Source organism: Phyllopteryx taeniolatus, chromosome 16 (genome assembly GCF_024500385.1).
Source record: "Phyllopteryx taeniolatus isolate TA_2022b chromosome 16, UOR_Ptae_1.2, whole genome shotgun sequence".
Taxonomy (NCBI): Eukaryota; Metazoa; Chordata; class Actinopteri; order Syngnathiformes; family Syngnathidae; genus Phyllopteryx; species Phyllopteryx taeniolatus.
Genome location: NC_084517.1, coordinates 20,782,418 through 20,803,750, shown reverse-complemented (window position 1 = coordinate 20,803,750; position 21,333 = coordinate 20,782,418). Strand labels below are relative to the sequence as shown.

Sequence of the window (21,333 nt, the reverse complement as noted above, 5' to 3'; positions counted from 1 at the left end):
TGTAAGAAAGGGACGCAACGAGTAGAAAACAGGACAGGACAGGACAGGACAGGACAGGACAGAGGTAGTTAGCCAGGCCGTGCTACAGGTGTGTGGTGGGAGTGGCGCCTAAACACCCGTAGAAACTTTAATTGCAAATGAGAGGAGCCCCCCTCTTTTCTCAGGGGAGTGTCGAGCAAAGTCAGGTAAACTTCAGTTCAAAAGTAAGCCTGCAGGTCACCGAGCTTCCTTTCTTCATCACAGAGCGATAATTTTAATGAACAATGGACTAAAAGCGTCTGGGGATTCGTTGACTCTGGCTGCATCGGCTTCTTTGATATGGGATCAGGGCTGTAATTAATGAACTGCTTCCTGTGTATATCCATTTATAAATATCACGGTTACTTAAGTGTGTCTTCCTTTGAAGCCCTTTAGGGAGGACATGCTGATGAATTACTCTGTTTGTAAAAGCCAGTGAATGAAACAGTGAAAGAATGAATGGAGTGAGGCAACTAAGTCAACTTTCCCAGGTAAGGCGTTGCAGGTGAATGGAATGTGTCGCTGAAGTTCAGAAGTTCACGTGACATTTACTGTTCCTGTCTAGCAGCATGGAGGTTAGCGCGTCGGGTTCACGGTTCCGAGTTTGAATCTCGGCTCCGGTCGTGTGCTCGTGTAGCTTTTCCCAGGGTACTCAATCCTGTACCGTAATCTTGAGCATACACAACTACATAACAATTACCTTTGTTCAATTATCTCAAATTGGGAGATGACATCTTTATCGCTGATTAGTTTTCCAGTAGACTCTTACATGTTGTCACTCCACAATGTTGTGGTTTATTTGCAGCAAAACCACACAACCACAAAACAACCACTTCATTTCAATTATCTCACTTAAGGAAACGGCATCGCTAACAGCCAGTGAGCGTTCCAGCACACTCGGACATGGTGCTCGCTCCACAATGTTTTGTCTAGGCAGCATCCTTTTTAATAAGACAAAGAGACACAACAGGATAATGGCACCTGGACTCCTTCAGGACATTGAACTGCACGTGTCTCCACTATCCTTAAAGCACCTCAGGGCCAACGCTTGTCCTTTTACACACTATCCGTCTACTGTGCGGCAGAGTGGAAAAGTCCAAATGGAGAAGTTGGAAAGTACAACCACAAGGATCCAATGCACAGGACACTTATTCATAGACTTTGTCTCTCATACACATATGGAGGTGGTGGTGGTGGAAGGGGGGTGGGGGGTGGGTGGGTATGGGGGTACAAGAGAGGCAGAAGCAGTAAATTGGTACAGGCGTCCGTCAGAAGCCCCATGAGTCACCGGTTGGAAAACTCTCACAAGCCAAAGTCGATATCCATCAAATGTGATTGCGGCGGGGTGCGAGGCCCTTGCGAAAACACAGTGAGATACACACACACGCACACACAAGCATGTGCGTACTCACACACATTGTAATTACAGTGCATGCACGCCAAGAACGAAAACGAGTGTGTATGCATGTGCGTGTGTGGCGGGATAACGGCGTGCAGTGTGGAGAGCCTCAACGAGCCGTCCGTGTCCATTCATGAGGATTTATTTGGGGGGGAGAAAAGTTTACCTGCCACCTGACAGGGTAAACACCGACTCCTTAAATCTCTCCTCTAATCTTTCAACAATCTCTTTGTAAATTCAAAACCGCAGGGAGCTAACACCTGCATAGGAACAGTCTGCGCACATGGAAAGAAATGGCCCAGTTGAGTTACGACTGCTTCCTTTCAGCAAAGACGAGCTCCGGACATTCGCCTTCATGTGTGGCGTTTCCATGTTCTTCGCCTGTTCTTGGATGGGTTCTCTTGTTGCAGTCTACAAAAGGACCCAACATTTTTGTCACATCCATTCATCCATCTTCTTCAGGTTGCGGGGGCAGCAGTTCTAACAGGGAAGCCCAGACTTGCCTCTCCCAGCAACTTCGTCCAGCTCCTCCGGTGGGATCCCGAGGCGCTCCCAGGTCAGCCGGGAGACATAGTCTCTCCAGCGAGTCCTGGGTCGTCCCTGGGGTCTCCTCCCAGTGGGACGTGCCTGGACCACCTTACTAGGGAGGCATTCAGGAGGCATCCTAACAAGATGCCCGAGCCCCCTCATCTGGCTCCTCTCTATGCCGAGGAGAAGGGGCTCGACTCTTCGAGCTGCTCGCCCTTTCTCTAAGGGAGAGCCTGGACACCCTGCGGAGGAAACTCATTTAGGCTCATTTCATTTTTGTATCATTCTTTCAGTCACGACCCACAGCTTGTGACTATAGTTGAGGGTAGGAACATAGATCGACCGGTAAATTCAGAGCATTGCCTTTTGGCATCAGAATCAGAATCAGAATCGGAATCATCTTTATTTGCCAAGTATGTCCAAAAAACACACAAGGAATTTGTCTCCGGTAATTGGAGCCGCTCTAGTACGACAACAGACAGACAAACACTTTTGAGAAATAAAGACATTGAGAAAAACAGTCACTGAGCAATAAAGGGTTGCTAGTTATCTGGTAATGCCGGTAAAAAAAATTTTTGGGACAATTGTGCATAAAGATGCACAGTCCTCCAGCACTTAGAGCGGTTCGAATGACTAATATTGCAATAGTCCGGTGCAATGACCATTGTGCAAAGGGCGCCGAGACTTCAAGCGAATAGTACGATAGTCTGGGACAATGTTGATTGTGCAAATGTTGCAGATACTCCTCAGTCAGTGTGCAAATGGAGCAGATGAGTGGCCAGTATTGGTCAACAACAGATATGCAAATAGTGCAGCGTGGTGAGACTACTACAGTGAGTGCACAAGTAATATATAATTGGCCCAACAGAAATGTGACAACAAACTCAAGACAAAAAGACAAACAATTGCCAGCATGATGCAATGGAATTGTAGGTTAGGTGTTTAAGAAGTTGATTGCAAGAGGGAAAGTCCTTCTTCACCACAACAGACCGATACAGAGTCCGCATCACTGCAGACGCTGCACTGATGCGGCTGTAGATCTCCGGCTGCATACTTGGTGAACAGAATCTAAGATACTTGAAGTTTTGGCAGGATCGCATGAAGAGGACATGCCACCCTTTTCCGACTGAGTACCATGGTCTCCTATTTGGAGGTGCTGATTCTCACCCAAACCGCGTGAAGCGCTCCAGTGAGAGTTGAAGATCACGGCTTGATAAAGCCAACAGAGAGGAAACCTTAGGTTGACCGAGGACACTAACTACATCACAGGCGTGAACGTGAACGTGAACATGAACGGATGTCGGTCCAGGGTGTAGACTGCAACTCTTTGACGAGATGAAAGTAAGTACTAGAATGCAACTTTAGAGATGCACTGTACATGACTTGCAGTGTATGTGATTTGTTTTGGCATGCGCAGGGTGCGTTTCATTGAATTGTGCGCACGGAAAGTGTATGAAAAGAAAAAGGACGAAATGTGAATGCGATGATTCACTGTTGTCGTCAAATCAAAAACTGCACTTTGTAATCTTCCTCTGTGTTCTTGTTGCTTCAATCGGAGTTGTTAGGAAGTCTTCCCCGATGACTTATTGTGCGTCTTTTTTTTCTGAATGCAAAGCTTCTGTGTTTGCTCGCATTGGCAGGTGGATTCCTACTTACGTTATGTGGGTGTTGGAGCATTTGTAGTCGTAAGCGAGTACAATTTGTCCCCGAAGGCCCACACACACACACACACACACACACACACACACACCTGCAGTAGATCTGCAGAGAGCATCTGGAGAGGTGATAACACGTAGAAAGAAGAAAGAAGACAAGATGAAACGGCAAGCAGGACTCTCTCACTCGGCCTCCAGACGTTGTTGTTTCATGCTTTTCCCATCATATTGAGGAGGAGGAGGAGGAGGAGGAGGAGGAGGAGGCCAAAAACGCAGCACATACTCTCACAGGGAGAACGGCACAGTCAGCTCTTTTAGCGAGCCGAGAAGGAAAAGGGAGGAGGGGAAAAGAAAATCAAAGAAGGAGGGATGAGTGAAAGCTATTTCACGAGTATGATGCAAAACATGCATCGACATGATCTGAGCATGAGGCCGCTTTTTGAACTCACTCGTTAGGTTTTTTTCTTCCATACTTTGGAAGAGGTGTGTACAGTAGTGTGCAAAAGCATGAGCACACCCACCAGCGTCATTCAGTGTTCCTCTCACAGTCTCCCATGACAAACAGCCAATCTCTCAGCCAATCACGTTGTACTCGCCACAGTAATACCATATTTATGGCCTTGTTGATGATACAATCAGTGTCAAAGTTTTGCAGCGTTATAAATAAAATATTATAAAACTACAACACGAACCAGTGAGAGTTCGGCCTTAACATGTTTGCCTGTTCCTGTCCTCGTGGCTCTGGAGGGTTCTGCGTCAAGGTCAGCAAGGTGTGAGTTTCCCTGTTTGTATTCTCAGTGAATCGTGGATTAAGACATTCACTGCCAGCCCTCCCAGTTAACATGGATATTTGACTTCTAAAGCCGTCAATGGCAGTGAGTGTCTAAAATCATGATTCACTGAAAACAGAAACGGAGAAACTTTTCAAAAGTGAAATCTGAGCATTTCCTGACCTGCTATATGAGGACCGCGGACCATTGCAACACCTTGGTCAAAGACAAAGCCATCTTCAAAGCCTGACCCTCTCGACTGTGAAGTCTGAAGTTGACTTCCCTAGACCCGGGCTTTGAAGTGATCTGTCACAGTTGAGGTTAAATTGATTATTAGAATCCTTTTCAACTTTTACAGTGGTTCGGTGTTTTGCACTTGGGTCCTTCACCACATTCGCCCCATGTCAGTCCCCATTCAATTTTATTCAGGATTTTCATTATTTACAATGAAGGGGGAAAAAAACATTTAAATTAATTTTTAAAAGGCCTGCTTGTTGCATAAATTAATATTTTTCAATGTATAATATTTTTGGTTTTTTTTCAAAACTGTGTGTACTTTTATATTTTAATGCAAATGTTCTGCATTTTGTCTAACATTTACATGTTCTTTATTTCAAAAAACTACATTCTATTTTTTTCTAATATGAGTGTATTTTTCAATTATTATTTTTGTTTTTTGTGTGGTTTTTTTAAATATAAATTTGCTTTATCTCTCCCAACACCAACCCCCCCTCCAAATTTTTGTTATTTTCCTCATTCACATTCCCTGCCTGACCAACATACACACATCTGGTATTGTTTAGCCAACGGAAATGCACCAATAAGGTGGCCTGATACATCCGTACCGTACGTTTGTGGTACATAGTTGCGTAGCAGCTACAGTTGTACGTGCACATTCCTTGTGCACGTGTGTCTGTTAGTGTGACTACACAGCAATGGAGACACCAGGACACATGGCACCGCACTGACGTGACCCCCCCAGACACACAGTTGACCCCGCGAGCAACAGTGGCATGAAAGATGATGCACGGAAAGGAACAGCAACACGGAGACACAAGACCAGTTTAGCTTGTTGCTGTGTGAGCATTCTGAAGAAAACAATTTTTTTTCCCACTCTGTTTTTAAGACCATTTCATGTTAATTAAAACCAGGTAGCAACAGATGAATGGCGGTAATAGTGCAATAGACAAGAAGGAACTTGACACATGTCTATCAAAACGATGTGTTGGCACAGGCGATTATAGGCAAGAAGCCAGTGACCGGCTTGTGTTGCATTCGGACGCCCTCTACAGGACAGAAACGTATTGCAACGGCCTTTACCAAATCTTTGAAGCCAGTCTTTCCCAAACTTGTGTGTGAGGGGTGGAACCCCGCCTGAAAAGAGTTATTAAACGGTGCAGGAACTGAGGGCAGGTCGAGGGATGCAGCTCAGCCACATGTTAACAATTCGGGCGGGCTGCACCGGTACATCAAATATTGATGCTAACCTGCGGGCTCTCGTTTTTTGGACTGAGGATCTTCTCCACGCGCGCATTAACGAAAGACCGCATCTCTCAGCTTTGACCGACGGTGCCATTACCTGTTCAGTTTTCCGCAAGGTTCCCATGCAACCACCCTCCAGGGGAAAAAAAAACAGAAAAGGAAGTGCGGAATGCGGTTTTAGTCAGCTGCTCTTCCTCAAAGTCTTGTTCTGTTTGTGAAGAAAGCCTGCAGGAGGATCCGAAACACTGCCGCTCTTTAGTGCCACTGTCAGAGAGGAGATCCCACATTCCGATTTAACGTTATTATGTTTGCACTCGTCCGAAAAGTGAAAATCATCGCGCAGACACCCAAGGATGGAAATAGAGAAGAGATCGATAGTGTGATGCGTCATGTACACTGTGAACGCGCTACGGGGGAAAAGGCAATCTTATTTTGCATCGCTCACTCATGTTTGCCACTTAAAGACCTGCAAAGTCAAATCATAGAACTGTTTCTAAATACATTATACATATTCGAAGATAATTGCTGAGAACGTGCAAAGACTGAGAACTATGTTGCGGAGCCTTTAACGTTTTTTTACCATTTGCGATTTCCTGATTTTGTTTCCGCCGTGACTAAATGTATGAGTCCCTACTGCATATAAGAAATGAACGTTAGCATCAGTGGCTATCCGACTCAGTTGCGAGTTAGAATTACTCCGCCCATTCCGACCACTATAGCGTGGAGGCAACGGCGCGGACGCCACTGTTAGCGCACAAGCTAACTGCCGGTTAGCGCACAAGCTAACTGCCGGCTAGCGCCTCTCGTCACGTCGTGGAAAGAATTCAATTGTATTGCAACCGTAGAAAAATATTTCATCGAAATGTACTGTATTACCATAAATGAATCCAAAATTTGAAGTGCTGTAAGTTTGAAACCATTAAAACACGTGTATGATGAGGAAAAAACACAAGAAACATTCAATAACTTATCTTCCGCCCCCAGTAGGTCGTACAAGTTGCTGAACTGCTCCCTTCTTCATTTCCATTCCCCTTTTGCGCCTTCAATGAGCACTCTATCTACTTAATATCGCTCCAGCTGTTTAAAATAGCCCTAATAGACGGTACATAGCAAATGTAGCGTGTATGTTTGTGTTGTATTTCGGTGTGTCCGTGAGGAAAATGGTGGCTCCTCTGTAAGATTTAATACTTCCTCAACACACACACGGAAAGTTGGAAATAAACACAAACACGGCCCATTAAACGAGGATTTTTCTAAGAAGTCTTTTGTGTGCTTATTCAGCAGTTGAACGTTCCATATGCCATCATTTTGTGACCTCCACCTACACACAAGCGCGAATGAATTCAATTTGTTTTCAGTGTAAATGACAAGAGGCATGAATGGTCCTCTCAAATATTTGGCTAGTTTCAAAACGTCCACGGCCCTTTTAAGACTGTTTGGAAATACGCGGATTAAGCGTGCCGGTGCGGTGGGCGACTGGTTAGCACATCTGCCTCACAGTTCTGGGGACCGGGGTTCAAATCCCGGCCCCGCCCGTGTGGAGTGAGTGAGTGAGTGTGAGTGCGAATGGTTGTTTGTTTATATGTGCCCTGCGATTGGCTGGCGACCGGTCCAGGGTGTACCCTGCCTCTCGCCCGAAGAGAGCTGGGATAGGCTCCAGCAGCCCGCGACCCTAGTGAGGAGAAGCGGTAAAGAAAATGGAAGGATGAATTAAATGTCTTTTAATAGCTTTCAAACCGCATCACATAACAGGAGGAAGGAAAAAAAAAAACTTTTCTTGCCATTCCTGCACTTCATCAAGCCAAAAATGCAACTTCATAAATCAGCCGAAGTTAATATACTGTCGCGACATCTTGATTCAATGAAAATCAGTGGGGATCTTGCCATGACATTGGCTTTTAATTCATGATTACGACTGTTGGAAAACGATTACTTCAATGAAAGCAAACATTTCCAGCAAAAATAAATGGTACTGCTGTGAGGAAAAATAAGTCACAAAATGATTATTATTTTAGGTGTAAAAATGGTCATCTTACATGAATACAACTTTACTTTTTCAAGAAAAATAATTTGTTAAAAAATTCATTCATGAATATGACAATGAAATGTATTGCTTTACTACAATAAATAAAATTTAGGAAGGAAAAATATGTAATCTTACAAGAGAATAATTATAATTTAGAAAATAAATAAATAATAAATTATTTGATGAGTGAAAAAAGAATTAACTGAGTAGAATTGCAAATATATGATAATATTTCAGGAGGAAAAAAGATGTAATTTTACAAGACTAAATTCATTCTTTCATGTGGAAAAAAATATAATTTCTAAAAAATATATATTTTTAAATATTTTCAAAATTGTAAATTTGTATTTTACAATAAATCATTTTAACAGGAGAAAATCATTTTAGGAGTATAAAAAAATAGATCACTAAATTTGGAACTTGAGAAAAAGTACAATTAAAATTTACAAGAAAATTGTAATTATGAAAAGATTATTATTATTTAATGAGGGGAACAAAATGTAATTGCACATGCATAAAATTGTAATTTACAAGAAATACTATGATAAACATTAAAGAGGTGTAATTCGACATGAATAATATAATTTTAATAAGAAAACATAATTTATAAGAAACAATGAGCAATTTTATTTCAATTAAATCAAAATTTGAAATACGGTTATGAGAAAAAAAAGTTGGGGTGGTTTATCACTCTAATGCTCAAATCAAATCAATAAAGTCTAGTACAGAATGTTTCAAAAAACATTACTGTGCGAACTAAAACGAAGCAACATTTAATGGGCAGTAACCAAAGCGACATTCTTAATAATAGACGTACACGATTGATGGTTAAACAAACGTGTGACTGTCTATTTTGTTTCCAAAGCTGGCTGGAGGGAACCGGAACTCCACAGCACCTGTTCCTCTCTCTGTTTTCCCTTCACACTCCGCAGATCAGAATTGAAATATAATATTATATTATAATAAGAATATTAAGGTTGAGGTCTCAGAAATACAATGAATTAAATTTCAACTCCATGGGAAAAAAAACAACAACTAACCCTATCATTAGCTTTACTAGCATATAGCATAAAGCATAAGCCTTAATGACTACCAATAAATGTCCCGCATTGAATTCAAATTGGTATTTAAACAGTTCTCTTCATATTTCGACATCGGGAGACCGAGACCGCGACGACACCGAACAATCGCTAGCTTAGACTGTCCGCAGCAAGTTGCAACAGAGAGACTGGAAGAGTCACAGAAAGGCATAGAGGTGGACGTTCATGGTAATTTTGAGGTCAAGGTCGAATTAAGTTCACCGGGAAAATGCAGTTTCGGGTCATCCCAATATTTGCGTACATGTTTGTGAGTAGTGTGTATTTGACAGATGGGTGACTCCAAATAAACCACTGAGAACGGGAGAGGAATTCCTCCATTTTTAACTAAAGTGCAAAGATGAACAGAGAAAAGTCACATATTTCAGAAAGGAAGACTTAATTCCAATTTTGAGAAACAGGCGGCAGTCCATAATTGCACCTTTCCTGATTCTTCAGTGCAGCACCGTGCCAACTCCCATTTCCAAGATGGCCGCACCCGTGAATGTTATTTCTAATCTTTCATGAAATATTGATAGATATGAAGGATGTTTGGACCACTATGGCACTAAACTGTTTTTTTTATTTGTTTATTATTATCTTAGTTTCTTTCTTTCTTTCTTTCTTTTACTTAAGTTATACTGACTGGGATTCAAACTACGAGACTGAAGATGATGACAGCACCTCATCTCTCTCACTCTCTTGCAAAATAGCAAAAAAAAAAAAAAAAAAAAATGGAGCTACTCCACTCTTGTTGTCAGTGTCTCAAATAGAAATATCCCTCAAATTGTGCCTGGCGTGAAAACGACAGTTCTGTGGGGTGTCACGTTGAGAGGGAAGAAGAGAGCAAAAGAAAAAAAGTTTGATGTGGGAAGCGAGGGAGGGGATGGAAGAAGAGCTGCGAGAAAAGGCGACAGTGTTCTCGTTCCCAGAATCCCGCAGGACGCAGTCGTGAGAGCGCTTCGGCCGGCGCCGTCAACATCGGGAAGAAGAGTGCTTGCCCTTCTCAGTCTGGTTAATACTTTGTTTCCTATTCAATGAATGTATTATTATTTTTTTTTTTTTAGGCTTTTGGCACATTTTCTGTTGTTTAAAACAGTGGCTCTCCAACTTTTTTTCACAGTACTCATCAAAAAAAATATATATATATTTTTTTTTTTAAATGGACAGCAGTATTTAATATTACTGTAAGACACTGTAACATTCGGCACATCAACGCTGCTCTTTAAAGCGAGGGGAAAATATTTACTGTACTTTATTCATATAATGATTCAATTAAACTGCATAGCACATAAAAGTTAAATAAAAATGGTACCTAAATAAATGCTTGAAAACAAACACGTCAAATAGATTTATCGAGAAGAAAATCTGGCTATGTAGAAATGATTACAATGGACTCAACTGGAAAAAAAAACTACACGGTCAAGATCCAAGTTTTTATCTCGGAAAATACAACTTGATAAAAGGAATTACAATTTATATCTGGAATTTTAAGAAATGTCCTAATCTAAAAAAATACAACTTTTTAATTTAGAAAACATATGACTTTTTAGTTTGAAAAATAAGACTAGTACAAACTTCTCTCACAAATTCTGCATTTATCTTGAAAAATAAGACTAGCGAGAAAAACAAGACTTATATTCCAATTTATATTATACTGTTTCTTGAAAATAAATAGGACTTTTTCATCTCGGAGAAAATATTTTTTTAGGAAAGAAAATATACATTAATCTCTTTTAAAATTAATTTAAAAATGTTTCCAATTTCTAAATATACTGCACATTTTCTATATAGATATAACATATTATTTTTTCCATTTAATTAAATTATTTTATTTATTTATGATTATTATTTTTTAGATCTGTTGAAGTTTCTTTTTTTTCCCCCCTTTATTATTATTTTTTTTAACTAAGTGTGCTGTGAACAACGCCATTTCAGATCCTGTATTTTCTGCATGGCATTATGTGACAAAAAAGCTGACTTTTGATCACAGTGTAAAACAAAACGTTTGTTATTGGTGCCTTTGGTCTGTTTGGTTGCTAAGGAGAAGTTTGTGTAAAAAAAATAAAAAAATAGAGTAGTGTTACCCGGCCTGGAAGGACCAGCGATGAGAGACGGAAGGCGGAGTGGCGGTCACGTATGAACGGGAGAAACTGCAGGGACGAGGTGGAGCGGCACCTCGTGCCATCCGTCACGCAGCATCCCTGCCTTTTATGGTCCCCGAGTGGAGGGCGAGACAAAAGGAGGGAAGGAGCCACAGAAGAACAGACACAGGGTGTGTTCCCAAGCGGATCGCTTGTGTTTGGTTACCGGGTAACGAATGAAGATCACAATCTCCCGACTCATTCCCTGCGTGTCGAGTGGAGCATCACGTGCGACGCTCATTTATTCGGCAAGAGACAGTGTTGAAGTACAAGACGTACAACTCAAGATTTAAAAAATAAATATATATATATATATATATATATATATATATATATATATATAAATACGCCATTAAAGCCGTAGAAAAGACAACTCAGTGAACATCTATAGGATTAACTCCCCAAGTGTGTTTTTTATGACGCTAGCAGAAAAGGGTGCCCATGATGGCAAAGACGGAAAAGTGTAACCGAATTTGAAATGACATTAGAAGCAAAAGGAGGGTACTAAAGTCAGAAAAGGTTTCGGTCACTCGGCTCGTCATAAAACAAGAAAGCCCAACAAATCATCCCGTTCCTCGTCACCTTTTGCTTCACGTGCGGCAAAAAAATTACTTTTGTAACTTATTTCCTATTCAATTTCATCATTTATTGTGGTCATAGAAAATATATCAAATTGACAGTTGAAATGAAAAAAAATAAAAATTAAAAAAGCAATTTCAGTAGGCGAACAACATCATCACAGCACAAACGTGTGTTAAATGCATGTGATATATTTACCGGTACGTGTACTTAAATATTTGTTTAGATGTAAGAGTGGGGCCTACAAATGTCTATTCATATCAAGACCCTGTTACATTTTGGTACAGATGCCTTCATACACATTTTCAGTTAATAATGCATAAATATTAATCCCAAAATTCAAGCATATGCAATAAGTGGGTACTGTATCTATGAGGCTGCTTTATGATTGTTTTGTTGTTGTTGTTGTCTTTTCCTCTGGAAAGGGGCATTAAGGCCACATACTCAAGAAAAAAGTTGAAATATTCCAAGAATAAAGTTGCAGCTTTGCAAGAAAGTCATAAAATTCTAAAAAAAAAAAACAAAAAAAAGAAAATCAAATACAATATTAACGAGGAAAAAAGTCATTACTTATATAGGAATACGGTTCTAATACTTTATTTACTACTTTTTTTACCCCCCCCATTCCTACTCCACGACCGAAATGTTGGGCTGTTTGACTCCACCGTACTGTAATAATGACGCTGCAATAAAGTGTAGGTGTGCCAGTATGTAAACAAATACATTCAGATTTCATGTAGTGTAAACTGAAGACCAAATATATGCATTAATAAAAGGCCATTTCAATACCATTAAAAAAAAAAAAAAAAAAGAAACAAACGCACACTCAAAGCCCTTAAAACGCTTGACAATTGAAGCAACTTGCATTACACATGGTGCGCCGCGTCACTGTTGCGCGTCTACTTCCAGCGCTGGATGATGTGAACACTACTGTACTGTATCTACTGTACAGTATGCATGTCCGAATAAAGGCATTGTTCTTGAGGCACACTTCCAACGGGATTTATGAAGTAACTTCCTTGCACCGTTGCACGTTATGTCTTTTGTTCGATACCACACTTATTGAAATATTTGGAGATGTCATTTTAAAACCTATAAATGTGTTCAATATATTATTAAAGTTGCCATGGTGAATAATATATGTATATGTTTTCTATTTTATTTTATTACATTTAATTAATTAGAGTGATACCTCGACTTATGAGTGTCCCGACTTACGGGTTTTTCTGTCCCTCGGCCGTTTTTTTGGTTTTGTGTATAATATGCACCATGCTCAAAACACGAAGTATTATCCATATTTTTCAGGTTTTTCAAAGAAACGTTCTGCTCCGTGTGCACGCTCGCGTCGCTTCCTCACCACGAATTTCTACTCAAGTTTTCATATTAATTTTCCTTATACCTATTTGTAATATTGACTTTTGATGATTTTTTTTTTTTTTTAAAGAAAATAAATGCATATTATACACGAGAAATTATGGTAAGCACAAACTGTTTGAGTCTTTAGATTCTACTTAATTATCTGATTACATCACATTTTAATTTGGTGGCGTTTTTTGGGGGCGCTGGAACGAATTGATGACATTTCCATTCATTTCAATAGAGAAGGATTATTTGAGATACAAGTCTTTTGAATTGCGAGCGTGGTCGGGGAACAAATTCAACTCGTAAGTCAAGGCACCACTGAATATCTTTCAGAAAATTATTATTACAACATTCAGCGGGGGGATTCACAATGTTCTACTCTACCAAATATGGTCCTCGAGGGAAACATCAGTGCTAAATAAACTTAGTGGTTAATGTAACATTCTAAAAAAAAATAAAAAAAAGATGTTAAGGGATGTGTTTGCCACCTGTCAGCCCAGAGAGTGCTGCTTCTTCAGGTTCTTCAGGTTGTCCGTGCGCTTCACTCTCGCTTCGGGGGTCTTTTTGTACCAGCTCCTGACAGGACACCACACAGACCAAGAATCAGTGTCTGCTAAATAAATGAAGTTGGACAAGCACGACTCTGGTCGATTTGTGGTCTAGACACACAATGGTACTCCAAAATCTCCTAGTTCTGGAATAAAGTTCCTGCAGTCGAAATGCACTATTTATCGAGGAGTAAAGTTGTAAAATACGTTATGCCGCCCCTTGCGCAAATGTTCATCTAAAATGCTTTGTTCCAATCATTTTATCTCTTTGCAGAAGTTCTTTTTCCATTCTTATTTTCTTTTCTTAATTTCCCACTGTGATGGATTATTATTACATTGATGTGTTGTATTATTTTAATTATTAGAATTGAACTCCATTAACCTTGCATTCAACCTCATGTGAACTAATGCAAATCGAAATCAACAAAATGCTAAATCCAAACTAAAATCCATCAAGTAATACGACGGGGGGGGGGGGGGGGGGGGGGGGCTGTGCGCAAGGAATGCCACCCAAATCTGACGTATTTGGGTCTGTCAAATTTCAAGTGTAAACATTGTGGAATGATTAACGTGTTATTACATCACCAGAAGCTGGCATTCATCATGGCGGTCGCCACTCTACTGGGCTACTTTTTCTATCCACTGTAGCATGGCAGCCAACAGTTAAGTACTGCACAGTGAATGAGACGTGAACTCACCCCTGGCGGTTGAGCTGGCTCGGGACACATTTTTGGACTTGGCTGGACTTTTGAACTCTGGGAAAGGAATAAATCAGTGCAGATTTCTAGGCATGAGGAAACAATAATAAAGAGCAGAACTGGGAAAGACAATAGTGAAAAGGCCGAGTATGCTCAAAGATCTGAGCAGTTGGAGTGAAAAGGCTTCTTTTGTGACCCAACCTTTCCAGTACCTGATGGGAGTGGGACTTTTGGGCTTCTGCATCACCTTTCGAGCCTGCCCCGGTGACTCCCCCTCCCTGAAAGCGAGAGCCCACGGTGATGTCACCACGCTGGATCGCATTACTAACATAAACAATTGGGGGAAAATCTCCCATTCAGAGTGATTTTTTATTTTTTTTTCTTCCTTTCTTCGCTCCGTACATTACCTCTTTTTTCGGTCCAGAGATCTTTGTGTGGCAGCAGACAGGACCGCTCTCTCCTTTTCCTTCTTGGCTTTCTCCTTCACAATGGATACACTCAGTACATGAATAGGTCAGGTTTATAACAAGGCACACTGGTGTTAATGGTGAAAGGCATAATTGACAAGTGGATTTGTGTCACGTTTTACAAGACACAAAGGAATTCATTGTCTCATTTGCTATTTGGGATTGCTGTGAGAAATTTGAATCAAAAGCAACAAGCGGTCCTTGCTTATTTATTTCACCACAGCGCCACTTTACTGAAGACCTTTTATGTTCAGCAGCCTATTTCGTCCAGCACATTAAGCTTTAACATTTCAAGTCAAACATATCAATGCAGTCAAGGGCATAGCCAGTCAATTTTGATATCTTTATTCCCCCCCCCCCCCCCCCCCCGCCTCCCAAGCACAAGACTTGTGTTACAAATTTCAGGTCAAAAGAAACAAATAGTCGTTGATATTTGTGAATGTTCGTCGCTATCGCATTTCTTATTTACGGTTCATAACCATGTTAAAATTTCTGTGGTTCGACAGCCTGTTTTGCCAAACACACTAAGTTGGCGTGAGGGGCCTTTCACATTTTATAACTTTGGGACTTGATAAATGAAAAAGGGCCTTTGGGTTAATTTGCTTTTTTTTTCAAGCTGTTCTTGTGTACAAATGTTCAGGTTTTTAGAGTTAATGATACGATGATACCGAATTAACTATTTAGGGTTTCATAGCTTTGTTGAAAACGTTTCTGGTTCAATAGTCTATTTTGTCACACACATTTTGCTGGACTTCTGTCACAAATTGCAAGTAGAATGCAAAAAAATGGCGTAAATGTGGGGCTTAACAATAGCACCACCATGTGGAAAACCTTTGTGGTTCAACTGACATTTTGTTGAGCACAGAACTTTAACAAATCACCTTTGCTGATGTTTTATTCACTATTTGGGCTTAATAGTGCAAACATTTTAGGGTTCCTTAGGCTTTTTCATCAAGCACATTAAGTTAGAAACTTTTCTCAATTCACTGCCATTCGAATAGCAAAGCAAGTACCTGATGGGAGTTGGCCTGCCCGATTATTTCGACTGTGTGGGAGTCGCCCAACGAAATGTACCGCGAATGCTAACAATGATAACGGCTAGCATGCTAGAAACGTGCATAGACGCATGTTGCTTACCATGTCTCGTTGCCTCTTCTCAGCACAGAGCTCCCTGTCCTGCTGCAGCAGCGCCAATCGATCCTCCAGAGGTATTTCAAAGAAGATTTCGTGAATGTCGTAGAGGGCCGCGCGTAACTGAGAAGGGCAAACGTACGTGTCACCCGTCAACGGAAGAGAACAAAGTTGCCGACTGCCGCTTACGGCGCATTCGTACGTGGGCTTGAACTCTGTCCTGCAGGGAGAGATCCTGTGCGGAGAAAGTGCTTCTCTTCTGTGGACCTTCTGTTTTGAAGGAACTAATGAACTCTTGTGTGTCCTGTCAGGACACAAAAAAAACACAATCCTTAACACATTTTGCCCCAGGCTATCCATGCCAATTCATTTTGGAATGTGATTTTTTTTTTTTTTTTCCTCTTTTGATCTTTGTGAGAGCTTTCACGTCAAACGCATTCATGACTGAAATAGCCTACGACTGAACCCGTTTCCGCAGCACACTGGTGCGGTGTGGATCTGTGCAAAAGTTCTGATCCAGGAGTTTCTTTTATTTATTCGGGAATTTTGTTGCCATTTTCCCACGACTAGATTCCTGAAAGACACTTGAACTCTACTGACAAAATTGCACACACAAAAAAAAAAAAATTGCAATTCATGTTTCTCCCTTTTTTCTCGATGATGTTAGTGACTTGTGTGACAAAATTTTAAGTCAGGCACACTTGACTAAAATACGACCACACTGATTCATTGGTCTTAAATTCTTACTGAAAAGCCAAACCAAATTCTGGTCTTTGTAGATGTGGTTACTTAAGAAATTAGTGTTTCTATTTTCTTCCTCAATGTTAGTGAACTGTACACGAAATTCCAACACATAACTACTGAACTTCTGATTTTGGTTGGCAAGAGTCTTGACTCAAGCGTGCGCTCATGTCGTGAGCGTTTCCTTTAGGCCTCACCGTGACGGTCTGACGCAGATGCTGAACCTTGTGCGTTTTGAGGAGTCTGCGCGTGAGGAAGCCACGGGCAATTGCGCTGATTCGACACAACGCTCTCTGTTCTTCTGCTTTCAGAACCTGAGAACAAACCACGCTACTGTACACATCTGAACATTGATCGGGCTCGGCAAAATGTTTTACCGGTGATCATACAGGTCCTCACCTGACTTAGCCTCGCTTGAGGTTTGTGAGCTGCCCAAGTGGGCTCTCGTAAGTACACGGGGGACTGGGCAGAGGGAGAGGTCACAGTAGAACTAATTGGACTAGGGAAACCTGGAAAAAGAGAACGGTAAGCGGTGAGGCATCCAAATAAGTGTTAGGAGTGAGCATACTGATGCGGCACCTATACTGTGTCCCGGCGTGGAGGCGGACGGGCTCTCAGCTGGAAGTCCGTCATTCACAGACGCGCGCTTCCACTGAGAAGTATCCGAGGTCTGGAGTTTCTCACACTCCTGCTCCCTCAGTCTTCGTTCAGTCTCTTCGAGCTCCTTTCGCAGGACAAACACAGTTGGGAGTTATGCGAGAAAATATTCCATTTGAGAAGGTCCTCGGTTTACGTACAACATGCGACGTCTCAACGGAACACAGTGAACTAGTCTGCATGTTCGACTTGCGGGCAAGTTCAGGTTACGTCAGAACTCTGGCCCTCCGTATGCTATACATTCACAAAGACGGTAATGTCACATGCTCACCAGACGGAGGCGCTGTTGCTCTTTCTCCTGCTCAGCCAGAAGCAGTGACATCTGTAAGGCATGTTCCTCCTCCAGACGCCTTTGCATGTCCTCCAGAATTTGCGCTCGCCTCTGGATCTCCCCTGCGTGCCAAAACGTGACCGTAAAACTTTGACACAGCTTTTCAAACTATTTGTACTTGGTCATCCTTGATCAAACGATCACACACCTGTGTTATTGGCATGTGCGTCTGCAGCATTTCTGAGGGCAGTCGGTGAGGTTTCATCACGAGGCTCATCGGGCTCCGTCCTGAGCTTGACTTGAGGGCAAACGTGAGGCCTCCGCAGATGCGGCGATGGATTCTCTACCTTGCACGACTTGTTCATTGGGGCAGCCGAGTTGTGCCGACTTGCGGTGCACATCGTGACTCCCGCCATGAAGCGAGGCGTTCTTTCTTGACTGCGGTCAATGTGAAGGGATCCAGCTTGGTCAGTGTGCAGCTGACTGTCGAAGGTGTGACAGCGCCGGCGGAACGCTGATGACAGTTGGTCATGTTGCCCAATCGGGCTAGGCAACGAGGGGCTCACTGGGCTATGGGTTTCTCGCATTGGACTGATGGCGCAACGAACAGATCGATGACTTCCGCGCCTGTTTAGAACGCCCGCGCCATTGCTCGACACGGAGCTCCAGTGATCCGGGGACCACGCGGCTCCGGAGAGAGCTTCTTCCCAGTCCGACCGACAGGCTCCTTCCCACGGCATCCCTGGGAACACGATTTGGATGTTCCCCGTGGAGAACGGCCGTGGTTTACGTCTCTGCGTCCGAGGGCTTAAACTGGACTCTGGGCTGGGCTGCCGAATGTACTGATCGGGAAGACTAGGCGATACGGGCTGTTCAGGATCGGGATCATACATATTTTGATGGAAGGGAATCTTCGGAGGGCCGATGGGACTGCGATGCAAACTAAAGCCAAACTCGACACGGCTTTTTGGACTACATATCGCGTTCTCTGAGGCGGCCTCCGGCGAATGTGTCGGAATGACAACTTTGAACCCGTCCTTACTCTGCTCCTTGCTGACATTCTCTTTTGTTTGCTTGAAAAGGCTGTCCATACTCATATCGTCCTCATCGCTCTTCTCTTCTGTCCCAAACTTCAACTCATCCCCAGTAACGAGACCATTGAGGACAGGGCTTGTTGGCTGATTGCTGGTTTGAACGCCAATTCCTGGGTCTTTTGGAAGTCCGGGGGAGTCAGTGATCAGTTTGTAATCACTGAGTCTTGTTGCTCTGGGACTCGGTGACTTACCAGCCTCGCCGCACAGTACTTGACGTGTCTGTTTCGGGATTCAAATTTCAGATGAATTATCTTTGTAACAACCTGCGATCAGTCCGACGTGTTCACACTGCACAGGACAAGAGGTAGAAAATGGCTGGATGGATTCTTTGATAAACAAAGCCTGCGAAAGACCATTTTAAACCACGTTCCGAGAAACCGCTCTCAGCAGCCAGAAAACCAACCAGTACATACTTAAGCAAACAAGGTCCACTTCCACAATTTGGTTCCCTATTTTCAAGTTGAATGTTAACCGAGACCTGAAATTCCAGTTTGCTTTTTACTGCCGTATCCGTCATGTCACTGTCAAATAATCGATAGCCGTGCAGTCTGAACGGACAGAGACGACCTGTTTTCTACTTCCAGACTGATTGAAGTAACTGCACAGGCCTAACAAGCAAACTACACGATTTCAGTAGAGTGGACAAAACAGAGCAATCATCAGGTTAAAAATAAAACGAGATCAACGTCGGGTGGGGGAAATCTGGAGTCGGTGACTACCTTTAGTGAAGTCTGCAAATGTCTTAAAGGGATTCTGGCACACACTGTGTTTGTGCTACATTCTGCACATTTAAAACTACACTTTAAGGAAGTTTGAGATTCATTATCTTTTTCTTTTTTTTTGATAGTATACACATCCATCCACTCTAAACCACTTGTCCTGCTCAGCCGGAGCATATCCAAGGTGACTGTGGACTGAACGAATACATTTGTGACAGCGTTGGAGTGCATTGAATGTACCTCGCAAGCCGGTTTGTTGCCGTCTTTTGTTGCAGACCCCGTGCGTCCCTGCGCCTGCACCGTACACCTCGCGGGGACGTCTCCAACTTTGTTCCTCTGCCGGTTCCGTCGGTCCGTTTCCAGCTGGACCGCCGTCCGCCTGAGGTCGCGCATCTGTTGCCGCTGCTCTCCACTCAACTGCAAAAAAGAAAACACACAATTTCACAATTTGATTGATTGATTGATTGATTGATTGATTGATTGTGAAGAATTCTGTCCATTGTGCGGACTTGATTGTTGAAAAATAAATAAATCACATATTGAAGCAAAGCAGTTTGCTATCGGTATTTTATTTTGTTTTAGGTGCCATGCACTTTTAATGTGACGCGGTTTAATTGGAAGTCAGTCTTGACTGTCAGTAATTTATGTTTTCTTTTATAACTAAAACATATTTTTGAAACAGGAATGGAAGAGAATGCCACTTTTTGTGGCATTAGGCCAGTTAGGGTTTGGGGTCTAAGGTTTTGGTGAGTGTTGGGGGTAAGGTTTAGGGTTAGGGATTCAGGTTTAGGGTTGGGGTTTGGACTTAACTTTCAGGTTTGGGGTTAAGGTTGTGGGTAATAGATTAGGGTTTTCAGTTATAGGGTTCTGGGTTAAATTCTGGTACCGGGTTTTGGTGAGGGTTAAAGGTCATCAATAATAAAGTGTTAGTTCTGTCCCCCAGACACACAAAAAAAAAAAAAAAGGCAGAAAATGCCACTTTTTTTCAAGAGGCTTCCTTGTCCTGTCGTGATAGAGAAGACAAACTTGATGTTCCTTATCAACGGCTGCTCTTTCATTCCCTGCCAACCGCTTATCTGATTAAGAATCCCGAGGTCACGTGTCCCGCAAGGCTTTGCTGTGCCTCTATATGTTCGATTCATTGAAATGCGTGTCAGATAGGCATTGACATAGCAACTGTGAAGCTCTCGCCTGCGTCTTACCAGTGGGGACAGGACAGCTTTCCCACAGAAGAGGACGACAGACGAGTACGCCGCGACGGGCTCACGCGTCGCTCTCTTCGAGTTGGCCTCCTCCTGCAGTGTGGCCGCACTCCGTAAGGAGAATTCCTCATAGCTTTCCATCCGCATTTCTTCTGTTGGATCCGAATGTCGAGTCGAACGCACGCTTGTGTCAATATGTGACTGCGGGCACAGGGTTAACAAAGGGAGGCTCTGTCTGCTTTTGGTTGTTTTCATCACACTCATCAAATTCCTGCCGTTCCTTGCCTGACTCATCTCACATACAGAAACAGTCTGCCAACAACTATCTGAATTATTTATTTATCTTTAACCCTTTTTTTTTTTTTAGAAATGAACATTCACAGTGACCAAGGTCAATGACACTCTTTGGTGTGTCACTCGGTCAAGCTATAATTAATCCAAAGCGGAGTCCCACTGAGCCATATTTCAATTTTATCACATATAAATGGGTAAAATAAGAAGTATGAAATATCTGAGTGCAGCTATTTCGGGATGCTGTAGTACAGATGTGCACGCACAGATGACACAGCTGATCCACCCATCCCATTCATACCCATGCTGCGATGAAACCGCGACGTTTCTCCTCCTTTCCGGTCCTCTTTTGCTCTTCGGTGACAATACACCTCCGGGGTGTGTTTGTAAAAAAAACGATACAGCCACGGCAGGCATTAAAAACCTCGCTTTTGTCCTGGTATTCCCGGTTTTCCCATCACCGCCGCCGTCGACG

General features: G+C 42.4%; 1 protein-coding gene across 3 annotated transcripts in view; it reads right to left on the bottom strand.

The window, feature by feature from the left end:
- LOC133466501 (uncharacterized) overlaps positions 1–21,333 on the bottom strand; it is a 43,942-nt gene extending 22,609 nt beyond the window's left edge. The window contains exons 1-15 of one of the 3 annotated variants that reach the window (XM_061750287.1): positions 21,160–21,333; positions 20,568–20,768; positions 19,606–19,782; positions 17,761–18,865; positions 17,553–17,674; positions 17,204–17,348; positions 17,024–17,133; positions 16,822–16,938; positions 16,086–16,187; positions 15,890–16,006; positions 14,693–14,766; positions 14,498–14,563; positions 14,286–14,342; positions 13,528–13,615; positions 11,726–12,184 (exon numbers count right to left, since the gene is read on the bottom strand). In XM_061750287.1, the coding sequence (XP_061606271.1) occupies positions 13,531–13,615; positions 14,286–14,342; positions 14,498–14,563; positions 14,693–14,766; positions 15,890–16,006; positions 16,086–16,187; positions 16,822–16,938; positions 17,024–17,133; positions 17,204–17,348; positions 17,553–17,674; positions 17,761–18,865; positions 19,606–19,782; positions 20,568–20,714 (2,424 nt within the window). In that variant the 5' untranslated portion in view covers positions 20,715–20,768; positions 21,160–21,333 and the 3' untranslated portion in view covers positions 11,726–12,184; positions 13,528–13,530. Of the gene's footprint in view, positions 1–11,725; positions 13,616–14,285; positions 14,343–14,497; positions 14,564–14,692; positions 14,767–15,889; positions 16,007–16,085; positions 16,188–16,821; positions 16,939–17,023; positions 17,134–17,203; positions 17,349–17,552; positions 17,675–17,760; positions 18,866–19,605; positions 19,783–20,567; positions 20,769–21,159 lie in introns of those variants that run through there. The other 2 variants (XM_061750288.1, XM_061750285.1) reach the window with 2 other exon arrangements.